Here is a 15,008-nt window from a genome sequence, read left to right as displayed (position 1 = left end):
ACGGTACATCCAAACCGTCATCGAACCCATCGTTCTACCATTCCTAGACCGGCAAGGGAACTTGCTGTTCCAACAGGACAATCCACATCCGCATGTATCCCGTGCCACCCAACGTGCTCTAGAAGGTGTAAGTCAACTACCCTGGCCAGCAAGATCTCCGGATCTGTCCCCCATTGAGCATGTTTGGGACTGGATGAAGCGTCGTCTCACGCGGTCTGCACGTCCAGCATGAACGCTGGTCCAACTGAGACGCCAGGTGGAAATGGCATGGCAAGCCGTTCCACAGGACTACATCCAGCATCTCTACGATCGTCTCCATGGGAGAATAGCAGCCTGCATTGCTGCGAAAGGTGGATATACACTGTACTAGTGCCGACATTGTGCATGCTCTGTTGCCTGTGTCTATGTGCCTGTGGTTCTGTCAGTGTGATCATGTGATGTATCTGACCCCAGGAATGTGTCAATAAAGTTTCCCCTTCCTGGGACAATGAATTCACGGTGTTCTTATTTCAATTTCCAGGAGTGTATTTCGTGTGTGACGGCGCAAAGTGCACTGTGTAAAATAGACCTCTTTGGCACTGTCTAACACTCTTTGTGTGTGCTAATTATTCTGTTGTGTTCGCTGTAAATTTTTTGTTCTTGAATGTGCAAATATAGTTATTAGTAAAATGTCCTTTTTTTCCTTAATACTTACTCAGCTGCGCAAATTCCAATACTTGCCATAAGATTCCCTTGAAAACAATAAGAGACATGTATTTATCCATTCCAAGACGACTGGATGCAGTTTGAATGCCAGTGGCTTTCCTACACTGCATTAGAATCACAGTGTGTTTTGTTTTTTGTGGTTCCGTATATTTGTCCACCCCATGTACGTAGGTTTTGCTATAAGGAAGAAAGGAAGATAGAGGTTTAATATTCTGGTGACAAAGAGATGGTTAGAGATGAATATGTAGACATGACAGTGAAGGTCAAAAGCATCAGAATATACGAGTAGAAACTGACGTCTTCTGGGTTAACACCACAGCCCCGAGCAATTCAGAGAACACAGTTTCCACTAATTTGTTGTTAAAATAAATGTTGTGTTGGATACTGTTGGCTGGTTTCGAGGGTGTTCTCCTTCTTCAAGTGCACAAATAGATCCTGACACTTCATCTGACGCCAAGCTTTTTGTGACAGAGTTGCATCCATTACGTCTCTACATTTTCGTGGATGGTATGACCACATCCATTTCTGCACTTGCAAAATAAGCACACTTCGAAACCAGTCAGTAGTGCTTCACAAATTATCCATTTGAACCAACACTCTGATGGGAATAACGTCATTCTCTGCAGTTAAACAAACCTCCGTCAGGAAATGCCCTGTAAATGTTACTGTTCAGCAACACATAGTCACAAAGGCTGCCTAGTTGTGGCACCTTAAAAATTAATCTTCCTTTCTGTTAATAATATACTATTGTTGGATTATACACTCAGCTGTTTTATAGATGGTATTTAATCCATGTGATCGATTTCAAAATTGTACAATTTCAACTTCAACCATGCTTGTGGCAGTCCACCTAAACCGACACATTCAAGTACATATAACGAACCAAAACGTATTAAAATCAGTAGTGCGATGCACAACATAAAATGTGCCAATTCTTATACACACCCATCATGAGCACTAAATATATAGTCTTCCAAAGCATCTTTTAGGAAACTGTGCAATCTTCTCATGTTACAGATTGCGTTGTTTTCTACATAATGTATAAAGAGTAATCAAATGACAACGTGACAGGTGGAAAAAGTAATTAAACTATTTATTATTTCAAAAGCAATCTCTACAACAGTTAATACATTTACTCCACTGTGAGCCAAGAAGGCCAGTGTCCTTATGGAAAAATATTTACTATTGCCTGCAGGACCACGATTGTACACATGTGCGCACCTCTTCGTTCGAAGCAAATTGACAACCACGGAAGTCTTCCTTCAGGGTTCCAAAAACATGGAAGTCTCTTGGGGAGAGGATAAGGACTGTATGGAGAATGGGTAAGGCACACCAGCTCCAGGAAAATATTGACGACCTTTTTTTTTTGACTGGAAGAGACTACTGCCCCTTGACTTTCTGGAACTTAGCAACATGATCAACTTTTTACAGCGGTGTGTGGAGGCTTTGCAAAAGTTGAAGCGTGCCATCAAGCCCAAAAGCCCAAGAATGTTGACTGATGGAATCATGCTGTTGCAGGATAATTCACACCCACACGTTCCAGAGGTTGTTTAGACTACGCTGCAGATGGTTCGATGGGGAACCCTTACTTGTCCTTCACACAGTCCTAATTTCTCCCCATGCGATTTATATGTTTTTGGAGCCCTGAAGAAAGATGTTTGTGGCCGTCGATTTGCTTCGGACGAAGAGGTGCACGCCTAGGTGCAAACATGGTTCCACAGCCAACAGCAAACATTTTTCCATGAAGACAATGAGCCCCTTGTTTCACAGTGGGATAAATGTATTAACACTTGTGACGATTACTTTTGAAATTATAAACAGTTTGTTTATATTTTTACACATGTCTCGTTTTCATTTGACTGCCCCAGATAATGCTTCGCCCATAGTCTCATTGACCCGAATCCATATTACGTTGTGTTGGTGTTGAGTTCTTCTGCAATTATGGTATTCGTTGAAGTTGGTGGATGAGTGGACCTGAGGTGACAGCACAGCGCGATAGCCGACTTTCATTCAATGACGGCTCTCCAGGTAGCGCTTAATGGTGCGACGCCTCAAGTACTTTCTCAGTTACGAGGGCTATGCTGAAAGTTTTTAACAGAATGTGTGAAAAAATTTATTTGCAAAATTAACATTTACAACTTTTCAAAATACTCTACATTAGCACGTATACATTTTTCCAGTCTCTGAAACCACTTAGAAAATGTGTCAGACTAAGCTTCTTTTGGGATGTCACTTAGTGCACTCTCCTATGCTGCAATGGCCTCTTCATCTGATGAAAACTGCTGCCGTCAAAGTTTTTGCTTAGTCTTAGGGAACAGAAAGAAGTCACAGGGGGCCACGTCAGGTGAATAGGGGGGATGGGGTAACACTCTCACATTTTTACCTTCTCCAGAAAGTCCATCGTTCTGGTAGCTCTGTGCGCAGATGCATTGTCGTGATGCAGTAGAAGGTGCCCACTCTTGGACTTTGGATGTTGTGACTTCCATGTGGCGATGACTTTTGGAAGACAATCGTTCACGTACCATTAAGCATTGACTGTACAACATGGGTTCAAGGTCACAGAGGTGAGATGCCCGATCTTTGTGAAACAAGTTGCCACCATCTGTGTTCCAGAGCTCCGACTTCGTTGAACTTTTGTGGGTGGTTCCTCCCCTGGAAAGCACCACACAGAAGACTGTCTCTTCGTTTCAGGGTCATAATGGTAGACCCACGTTTCATCAGTTGTGACGATATTGTAGGTGCCTTGGGACTTCCCTCCACTGAATTTTTCGAGCAAGAAACGACACTAGTTCACTCTCGCCTCCTTTTATCTTTCTGTCAGGGAATGTGGCACCCAACGGGCACATCTCTTAGTAAGGCCTAAGTGACTATGAACAATGGTCTGTGCTGCTGTTGATCCAATATTTAGGGTCCCTTCAACGTCGCAAAATGTAAGATGTGGATCTTCTTTGATCATTTTCCTCACAGCATCAATGTTTTCAAGAGTCACAGCTGTTGCTGACCGACAGGGAGGAGGTTCATCTTCAATTGACTGCCGACCCCTCGAAAACTCGCGAAACCAATTTCCAACTGTGTCCCTAGAAGGGGAAGCTTCACCAAAAACACGCAGCAAAGAAGAATGGCATTCTTCGGCACTTAAACCCTTTTTATAATCGTAAAAAATCATGGAGCGAAAGTCGCGGCGCGACCGCTCCATCCTGCACCGTCTCTGACTCAGCACTGCCTGTGCTTTCTTACCGCGCTGTGGGGGGATCACCGCTAGCCAGGGGCTGCGCGCGCACGTCCCAAGGTCGAAAAACATCGCTCTTTCCAATGAAAACAACCCCATTGTCCTCCGCCTTACGGTTTACGGGCTGCTACAAACTTTCGGCGTAGCCCTCGTATGACTGATTGCACCGTCCACCTTCACGTAATCTAAAAGCCAAGTTCCCTCTCGCTGTCTTACTGCGCGTATGGCATTTGGACTGGTAAGCAACAATCACGAAAACAATTCCTCGTTTTTATTTAGATGAAACGCTTCCTGTTCATTTTCGGAAATCGCCGTATTTAAGCTTATAACGTTTCACTGTGAGAGATATTGGGAATCACTGTACTACTCTCATGCTTATCGCTCCTGCAGGCTTGTTGTAGCATTGAGAAGACCCCCAGGCCTTGTATGTAGTATTCAAAGAGCAAATTACTGAACTAATGAATTTTATGCGCTTTGCACCTAAAATCAGTAGAAAAACAATTATTGTTTTCAATTCACTTGAAATAATTACGTTTGATTTTTCGTATTGTCACGTCGTAGCCACATTCAAGTCCAAATGCGAGAACAGGTCGTCGGTGGAATAAAATACTCAGCACTAAATGCTCGTTTATTACGAACACCACAGCATAGCTAGAACAGAGCTGATCTCCTGCACGGAGAGTGCAGCTATTTACACAAACATCGATTACTAGACAATTCTGGTATTTATATAGACATCAAACATTGCAGAATACACAAACGAAAGACATTCAAGAACCTTCCAAATCTGATAAATACTACCTAACAAACACTTGCTTGAGGTCGGGTTCGAACTGACGACCCACAGCACGCCAGCCAACGATGCTAACAACTACTCCAGACTGCATGCACTGGAGCTCGCGGGATTGCTCCCTCTCCCAGATTAACAGCGACCCACTGTTTCAGAAGCACTCATCGAAGCCGAATCTATTCGTAGATCTTGACAGTGGTCATCTGTGTGGAGGCGGATCCTCGCGTTCTGGGGCTCACTACATCCTCTTCACTATGAGGAGCATCGAAGGCAGCCCCTCCCGTCGAAGCTTCGCAATCATCGAGTGGTTCTTCAGCTTCCATCAACCTTCCGTCGTCGATCTGCCTCTCTGGACTGAAGTAGGGTTGCATATGCAGGACACGGACGACGTCTGCGCTTTTGTCTTCTTGGTGAAAAGTCATAATCATCGACTTAGTACGTGACGTCTGACAAGCCTAAAGTAGCGCTTTAGTAACTTCTCCGATAGTCCTACTTTCCATATAGGTATAAAAATCTACATCTACATACATATTCTGCACTCCATCGTATGGTGCGTGGCGGAGGGTACCCTGTACCACTACTAATCCGCTCCTTTCCTGTTCCACTCCCAAACAGAGCGAAGGAAAAACGACTGTTTACATGTATCCGTACAAATCCTAACTTTTCTTAACTTCGTGATCCTTACGCGAAATATATCTTGACAGCAGTAAAATCGTTCTGCATTCAGCTTGAAATGCCGGTCCTATAAATTTTTCCAGTAGTGTTCCTCGAAAAGAACATCGCCTTCCCTCCAGGGATTCCAATTAGAGGTCCCGAAACATCTCCGTCACACTTGCCTGTTATTCGAAACTAATGGTAATAAATCTAGCAGACCACCTCTGAATTGCTTCTTCGATATCTTCCCTTATATCCGACCAGGTGTGGATCTGAAAAACTCGAGCGTTACTCAAGAATGGGTCGCACTAGTGTTCAATATGTTGGCTCCTTTATAGATGAATCGCACTTTCCTACAATTTTCTAAATAAACCAATGTCGACCATTCACCTTCTCTATTACAATCCTAGCATGCTCGTCCATTTCACATCACTTTCCAATTTTACACCTAGATATTCAATCGACGCGACTGTGTCAAGCAGCACATTACTAGGGCTGTATTCGAACACTACAGGATTTTTTTCTACTCATCCGCATTAACTTAGATTTTTATATATTTAGAGCTAGTTGCCATTCATCACACCAACTAGAAATTTTGTCCACGTCATCTTATTTCCTCCTACAGCCCCTCACTGACGTTACCTTACCATATACCACAGCATCATCAGCAACAGCTAACTGCCGCAGATTGCTGCTCAGCCTGTCCACTGTATCATTTATGCATATAGAAAATAATAGTAGTCCTATCACATTTCCCTGGGCACTTCTGACAATACTCTCGTCTTTGATGAACTTTCGCCGTCGAGGTAAGTGAACGGGGTTCTGGTGCTTAAGAAGTCTTCGAGCCACCCACACGTCTAAGAACATAGTCCGTGTGCTCGTACCTTTGTCAACAGACTGCAGTGGGGCACTGTGTCAGATGCTTTTCGGAAATCTTAGAGTATGGAATTTGCCTGTTGCCTTTCACCTGTTGTTTGCAGGCTATCAGAGAGAAAGGCAAGCTGAATTTCACACGGGTGATGCTTTCTAAAACCCTGTTTATTTGTGGACAGAAGCTTTTCCGTCTCAAGGAAATTGATTATATTCGAACTGAAAATACGTTCAAGAATTCTGCAGCAAACCGATGTTAAGGATATTGGTCTGTAATTCTGCAGGTGCGTCCTTGTACCCTTCTTATATACTCGAGGCACCTGTGCTGTTTTGCAGTCGCTTGGGACTTCGAACTGGGCTAGAGATTCGCGATAAATGCAAGCTAAGTAAGAGGTCAATGCCGTACAATACTCTTCGTAAATCGAACTGGAATTCCATCCGGACCTGGCGACTTATTGGTTTTCTACACTTTCAGTTGTTTCTCTACATCAGGGATGCCTATTACTATGTTCTCCATACTGGAGTTTGTGAGATGGTCAAGTGACGGTATGTTTGTACGATTCTCCTGCATGAACTATTTGTTAAACGTGAAATTTAAAAATTCGGCTTTCTTTTTGCTGTCTTCTATTGCCACACCAGACTTTTGCTAAAGCTATAGTTGTATGCTTCACGCATCGATATTTTTACAGACGCACAAATCTCTGCTATTTTTTTTCTGTCGTCCATACCAAGCTCCCTGGCCTCTATGTCACTTTTATTTGGACTGCACAGCCCAGCAGTGGGTTGACAACGAAGAGAAGCTCGGTAGTTGGGACAAGTTCCAAGCCGAACTGATGACGACCAGCGGCACGTCTGCTTAGCAGAAGAACCATTGAAGAACAGGCCCCTGCGTCATGGGGGAACGGCATAGCTGTACATACAAAATGTTTTTCCCTGTGACACATTAGAAACTGAAAACATCTCACAGTTGATGAAAAGATGTTTGAATGTTATTTTCGCCATTTGACTGTACAACTTCTTTATTTTGTATTACTATCATAATTCGACCTTAAGCCATCATGAAGTGCAACAATGTTGGGTGTAATTAGACTTTTTTAAAGTGAAGTCATCGTCAAAATCTATTGAACGGAGTGTCCCAACGTGTAGATAAGAACAAAATCACCGACATATATGGCAGACAGGCAACAAACATGTTTTCCAGCCATAAAACAACTGAGCTACAGAATGAACACCGAAACATAGTTACATGTGCAGTTAACATGGTCTGAAAATGTGACTATACATTTGTTTTCAGAACATGTTCACTGCAGACGTAACTACAGCATTGATGTTCACTCTATGGCTCAATTGTATTATGGCTGGACAATATGTTTGATACCTATTTGCTACACATTTCGTTGATGATGTACTTATCTACACGCTGGGACACCCAGTTCAGCTGATCTTGACAATGACTTTATATAACGAGGTCTGATTATATGCAACACTGTTGTACTTGATAATGGGTTAAGGCCGAAATCATGATAATAATACAAAATAAAGAAGTTGTACATACAAATAGCGGATATATTATTCAAACAGTATTACATGACGTGGCCCAAAAATATGAAATGATTGTTGATGAAAGGAGTTGTGGGAGGTACGTACAAAGTTCTTCTGGTAAAGGATGTCACAACCACCGGGGCCGTTCGTTAAGTGGTACCAGCGTATCGAGGAGATGCAACAGAAAAGATACGAACTAAAAAAGTATTCGTCCGATTCCCGAAAGTGGTCCCTACAGCAGTTGTGAAAGACCACTACGACGTCGCCTCTCTCATTTTCCAAATAGTGAGAGAAGAGACACAGCATTTTGTGCCTCAGAATTGTCGGACTGAGTAAGCAAGAGATAGGAGCCGTGAATGTCGATCTGATACGTCAGGAGAATTTGAAGCAGAGGTGTAACGGTCTTTAGCACCAATAGCTGCCACCAATCGAATGCGCCATGAAAAATCGACGCGACCAACTTGTCCCAACTACTGAGCTTGTCTTCGTTGTCAGCCCACTGCTGGGCTGTGCAGTCCAAATAAAAGTACACACTTTCCAAACACACCATAGCATCCAACCTGTTGCATTCTTTCAGCCATTTCGGCGGGTCATGACCAGCATCTCTTGAGAACACTTATAGATGGTTGATACTGCTGGCTTGTAATTTATTGGTCTGCTGAAAACCTGGATCGTGGGAAGATGTAATGCTTCCATTACGGTTCCTGTCTGTGTAGGCGACGGCTTTTAAGTTGCCTAATTGGAGTCATGGTGATGCAGATGTTTTGAAGTACCAGTCCTCTCCACCAAACAATGTCACACCATAAACACATTCAAGTCCAAATCCGAAAACAAAGTCGCCACTGAAATACAACGAACAGCACTGAAAACACTTTTATTACGAACACCAACGCTCTACATGGATATTTTCAATTTTTTATAGAAGCATCGAATATTCCAGAATATACAAAAATTAAAAATCCAAGGTATTTCAAAAATTCTCCAGAAACGATAAATGTTCTGGTGTCGCGTTTGAGCTGGCGGCCCAACCGTCGCCAGCCAGCAACAATGACCGCTGGGCCATACTGTATGCAACCGAGCTTGCGGCAGTATTCAGTTCAGAAAGGAAGGAGAAGTTTGAAATGTGAATTAAAATTCAAGGAGAACATATAATAACTTAAAGATCTCCCAATCATTTCATGATTCCGTTAGAGACGACAAAGAACATGGAAGATAAGTTGAACGGAACGAATGATGGAATAGCTTATAAGATAAATATCGAAAGTAAAATAAGGATAATCATGTATAGTGGAATTAAATCAAGTGATTCTGAGTCAGATTAGACGTTGCAAGTAATAAATGAGTTTTACTATTGGTTTGTAAAATAACTAACAATGGCCAAAGTAGAAAGGATGTGAAATGCAGGCCGGCAATAGGAAGAAAATTGTTTCAGCAAAAGAGAAATTTATTGAAAATGAATATAAATTTAAGTGTTTGGAATGTAGTCTTGTACGGAAGTAAAAAATGGACAATAAACATTTCAGACAAGAAGAGAATAGAAGCTTTTGAAATATGTTTTTACGGAAGAATGTTGAAGGTAAGGTGTGTACATCGGATAACTAATGAAGAGATAAGGAATCAAATTGAGAAGAAAATTTATTTATGGCGCAACTTGACTAGGAGGAGGAATAGATTAATAGGACACACCCTGAGGCATAAAGGAACCATCAGTTTCGTAATTTACTTATTAATCGCATCAGAAAATATACACCATGTAACCGAAACAATACACGGAAACAGTCTGAAAAGCTTGTAACGGTGTTGTACGATAGGTTTTACTGACAAATACTTGCTCAGAAGAGGATTCGACAAGTTGCGCTGTTTCTGAGTTCATTAGCATTGAAGCTAGGCAATCAGGTAGTTGTGCGGCCATGTTCTATCGGCCCACAAGAGACTCGCCAAATGCATTCGTTTGATTTCCTAAAAGTGAACAAGAGAGCGATACAAAAATTGGATATGGGACAGTAGTAAGGATGAAACACGAACAAGGCTCAGGAGTCTCGTGTTCTATCATCTACGCTAGGAGAACGACTGACACTAATTGTGTATCTGGTGGGCCGCTCGAATTTGGGGCCACCACCTGATCGGCTAACTTCAATGTCAATTAACTAAGAAACGGCGCGACGTATCGATTTTTTTCCTAACAGTTATTTCTTTCCAGCCCGGCGGTAGATTCATAGCGGATGCCCGGGGGGTCGGATGTCTGCTAGACATTAGACTTTTTGGAATGGAGTTGATATCAGATTTTCTCTGCCTCGTGATGACTGGGTGTTGTGTGATGTCCTTAGGTTAGTTAGGTTTAAGTAGTTCTAAGTTCTAGGGGGCTGATGACCATAGCTGTTAAGACCCATAGTGCTCAGAGCCATTTGATCTCAGATAATCTATGATGCTTCTGCAAGTCTCATCTAGGGCAACATCAGCACGTCTGGCATGACTGGCCCTGGACTAGACAGGACAGGCAAATTCTGTTGCAAAGTAACAGCTAAGGCTGATTTTCTCCGAACACGAGACTGTGTCCTTCACGTTGTTCCAGAGGATGTTATTTCTTGCTGATACCTTTCTTTTAGCGTCGAAGCAGTGGGTTTTGTAAGTTAGAATTCGATCAAGGGTGACGTCTAAATGTTTGGGTGTAGTGTAATGTTCTAACTGAATATCTTCCCTGCTCACCTGCCATTTTCTTCTTGCTTGTGTTTTAGGTGGAGGCAGGATACTTGTGTCTCTGACGGATTGAGTTTTAAATGGTTGTCGTGGTAGCAATTATTGAGGTCTTTTACAGTCTGGGACAGCTTCTTTTCAACATTCTTGAAACTTGTATCTTGTGCTGCTATTGCATAGATGAAACTTTTGTTCCTTCTGGGAAGGTTCGTCATTGGTGTAGATGTTAAAGAGAATAAGATCGAGGACGCTTTTTTGTGGTAGACAATTTGTATGGTTCTTCCATCTACGAGGGGTGTTTTAAAAGTCTGTGCAAAAATAATAACTAGTTACATGTTTGGGGTAACCCTTTTTTTTTGTTTTTCGACGTAGTCTCCTTTTAGGCTTATACACTTTGTCCAACGCTGTTGTAATTCGTTGATCCCTTCCGAATAATAGGAATTGTCCAAGTCTGCAAAGTAGCTATTAGTTGCTGCAGTCAGCTCCTCGTTTGAATGAAATTTTGTCCCGCCAGCCATTTCTTCAAATTGGGAACAAATAGTAGTCCGAGGAAGCCAAGTCTGGAGAATAGGGGGGATGTGAAACGAGTTGGAATCCTATTTCCATCAATTTTGCGACCACAACTGCTGAGGTGCGTGCTGGTGCATTGTCGTAATGGAAAAGGACTTTTTTGGGGTCCAATCGCTGGTGTTTTTCTTGCAGCTCGGTTTTCAAACGGTCCAATAACGATGAATAATATGCACCTGTAATAGGTTTATCCTTTTCCAGATAGTCGATGAGGATTATCCCTTGCGAATCCCCAAAGACAATCGCCATAAGCTTTCCGGCCGAAGGAATGGTCTTCGCCTTTTTTGGTGCAGATTCTCCCTTGGTAACCCATTGTTTATATTGTTGTTTGGTCTCAGGAGTATAGTAATGTATCCATGTTTCATCCACAGTGACGAAACGAAGCTTAAAGTCCTGTAGATTCTTCCTGAACACCTGCAAACCATCCTTGCAACACTTCACACGATTCCGTTTTTGGTCAAGCGCGAGCAATCGCGCAACCCATCTTACGAATAGCTTTCTCACGTCCAAATGTTTATGCAAAATATTATGTACCCGTTCATTCGAGATGCCCACAGCACTAGCAATCTCACGCACCTTAACTCTTCTGTCATCCATCACCATACATGGATTTTATCAATGATTTCTGGTGTCGTAACCTCGACAGGGCATCCAATATGTTCAGCATCACTTGTTCCCATATGGCCACTCCGAAAATTTTGAAACCACTTATAAACTGTTCTAATCGAAGATGAAGAGTCACCGTAATGTTTATCAAGCTTCTCTTTAGTCTCCTGAGGCGTTTTGCCTTTCATAAAGTAATATTTAATCACCACACGTTATACTTTTTCGTCCATTTTTTGACAGTCACTCGACTTCCTTGATTCACACGAATGTCAAACACAAAGAAACAGACCAATATGGCTGAAACTTGGTGTGCGTTATTTGCAAAGATGCTACTAACTAAACATGACCTCGATACGCGCCAGTGCTGCCGTCTCTCGGACTTTTCAAACGCCCCTCGTACTTCTGTGGTCTTGCAGTTCAACAAAACAGCTTCCGTTCTATAGCAGGCATACTAATGTTTGAGTTAGTTCATAAACCTTTGTTATTTCATAGAGCTTGTTTAGCAGTAAGCTGTGGTTAATTGTGTCATATGCTGCCATCAACTTGATGAAAATTACACCCATGATTTTATTGTTTTCAAAGCCATCTTCAATATACTATGTTAGGTGCAGTAGTTGAGTGGTGCAGCTTGTTCCGTTGTAAGTACTGGTTCTATTATTTTGGACAGTCTGTCTAATATAATTTGGTAAGAAGGGAAGTATGTGTGTTTGACACGATAGAGGGTGAAGGGTAGGAAGGGGGAGACGGTGGGTTAAAAACTGTACAGAGAGACTAAGGCTTGACTGCACTATGCAAGTTCAAATGGATGTTATGCAGAAATAAAGAAACTTGCGCAGGACACAGTAGCTTGATGAGCTGCATCAGACTAGTCTTCAGACTGAATATAACAACAGCAACACAGTTCAGAGTGACTTCGGAAAGCTAAGTAAACGGCTAAACCAATTAAGCTTAGTGGAAATGTTAAACCTAGAGAAAGGTGTTGAAGAGCACTGCAGCCCTATTTCTGCTCACATTCTATCCAGGATGTCACTACTCTGTGATTCCAGCGAGCTGGACGCCTTCATCTACGATGGGACGGTGCTGGACTACCTGGTTGCGCAGGACGAAGACTGCCGCCTGCTCACCGTCGGCTCCTGGTACGCCATGACGGGCTATGGCCTCGCCTTCACACGCAACTCCAAATACGTACAGATGTTCAACAAGAGGCTACTCGACTTCAGAGAAAATGGTGAGTTCTCAGTCCATCTTCCTATATTTTCTTATGACACAATCACCAAAATCATTTCATACTCCCGTGATCGGTTCCGGTCAGCCAGTGGCCAACAAAAGACAAGACGCACACATCGCAAGCACTGAAGTAACGTCCCCGTGGCGTTGTCAACCAACGCGAGCAACAGTATCGCGAAACGGCAGAACACAGTGTCACTAGCCCGCAATCCTGCCGCTGTGTAGTTCCGACACGTGCAATTCTTCTCCTTTTTAAACGATGCATAACACAATCGTCTCACAACCAGTCCACATTCAGAAGTGATTTCTAAATACGATACCCGATGTTTAATCATTGTTACAGTATTGATGTCCCATTTATTTTGCCCACCGCAGATAATTTTTTATGTACAACTAAAATAGAGAAGGTTTTTACAAAGTAAAATTAACAGCAATAGCAGCCCTCGGTCGCAAAAAAGGAGTCTTTTGACCCAGGGTTCGGCACTGCTGCGAGTGCCTTCATCAGAAATAAATCTCTCAGATTGGCCTATAACATAATTACAAATTCAAAGGAAACAAAAAATTTTTAAGTGTAAGTACTAGCTAGTAATACAAAAAAGGAACAGTACTTACATGTCACGTCTTAAACTAAAAATCAAGCGATAAAGCTTTAGTCACAAAATTTGTAAAACAGATTACATCAAAGGCAAGCCACTATGGGCTGCTCACATGCGACGTGCTACGGTAGCATCAGACTGAGGCACCCGCCGCAGGTGAACAGTACACCAAGAGAGCCATCTGGTAGCCGCAAATACAAACAGGTTGCTTAACGTACAGAATGTAGACAGACGAACGAAATGAAAATCAAATATCAGGTAACTGCTTTATATCATAAGAAGAAGCTTTTACTACGTAATTGTAGCTGCTCATCAGGAATGAGACCTTCATTACGAGAAATACACTCCTGGAAATTGAAATAAGAACACCGTGAATTCATTGTCCCAGGAAGGGGAAACTTTTTTAACACATTCCTGTGGTCAGATACATCACATGATCACACTGACAGAACCACAGGCACATAGACACAGGCAACAGAGCATGCACAATGTCGGCACTAGTACAGTGTATATCCACCTTTCGCAGCAATGCAGGCTGCTATTCTCCCATGGAGACGATCGTAGAGATGCTGGATGTAGTCCTGTGGAACGGCTTGCCATGCCATTTCCACCTGGCGCCTCAGTTGGACCAGCGTTCGTGCTGGACGTGCAGACCGCGTGAGACGACGCTTCATCCAGTCCCAAACATGCTCAATGGGGGACAGATCCGGAGATCTTGCTGGCCAGGGTAGTTGACTTACACCTTCTAGAGCACGTTGGGTGGCACGGGATACATGCGGATGTGGATTGTCCTGTTGGAACAGCAAGTTCCCTTGCCGGTCTAGGAATGGTAGAACGATGGGTTCGATGACGGTTTGGATGTACCGTGCACTATTCAGTGTCCCCTCGACGATCACCAATGGTGTACGGCCAGTGTAGGAGATCGCTCCCCACACCATGATTCCGGGTGTTGGCCCTGTGTGCCTCGGTCGTATGCAGTCCTGATTGTGGCGCTCACCTGCACGGCGCCAAACACGCATACGACCATCATTGGCACCAAGGCAGAAGCGACTCTCATCGCTGAAGACGACACGTCTCCATTCGTCCCTCCATTCACGCCTGTCGCGACACCACTGGAGGCGGGCTGCACGATGTTGGGGCGTGAGCGGAAGACGGCCTAACGGTGTGCGGGACCGTAGCCCAGCTTCATGGAGACGGTTGCGAATGGTCCTCGCCGATACCCCAGGAGCAACAGTGTCCCTAATTTGCTGGGAAGTGGCGGTGCGGTCCCCTACGGCACTGCGTAGGATCCTACGGTCTTGGCGTGCATCCATGCGTCGCTGCGGTCCGGTCCCAGGTCGACGGGCACGTGCACCTTCCGCTGACCACTGGCGACAACATCGATGTACTGTGGAGACCTCACGCCCCACGTGTTGAGCAATTCGGCGGTACATCCACCCGGCCCCCCGCATGCCCACTATATGCCCTCGCTCAAAGTCCGTCAACTGCACATACGGTTCACGTCCACGCTGTCGCGGCATGCTACCAG

The 15,008-nt window shown here is 43.6% G+C and overlaps 1 protein-coding gene across 1 annotated transcript in view; it reads left to right on the top strand.

Annotated features, from left to right (window-relative positions):
- LOC124788941 (glutamate receptor ionotropic, NMDA 2B-like) overlaps nucleotides 1-15,008 on the top strand; it is a 282,134-nt gene that overhangs the window by 132,260 nt on the left and 134,866 nt on the right. Inside the window, exon 7 of the mRNA XM_047256228.1 lies at nucleotides 12,704-12,885. Within this exon, the coding sequence (XP_047112184.1) occupies nucleotides 12,704-12,885 (182 nt within the window). The remainder of the gene's footprint in view (nucleotides 1-12,703; nucleotides 12,886-15,008) is intronic.

The sequence above is a fragment of the Schistocerca piceifrons genome, chromosome 3 (assembly GCF_021461385.2).
Source record: "Schistocerca piceifrons isolate TAMUIC-IGC-003096 chromosome 3, iqSchPice1.1, whole genome shotgun sequence".
In the NCBI taxonomy this organism is placed as follows: Eukaryota; Metazoa; Arthropoda; class Insecta; order Orthoptera; family Acrididae; genus Schistocerca; species Schistocerca piceifrons.
This window is presented reverse-complemented; position numbering and strand designations above follow the sequence as displayed.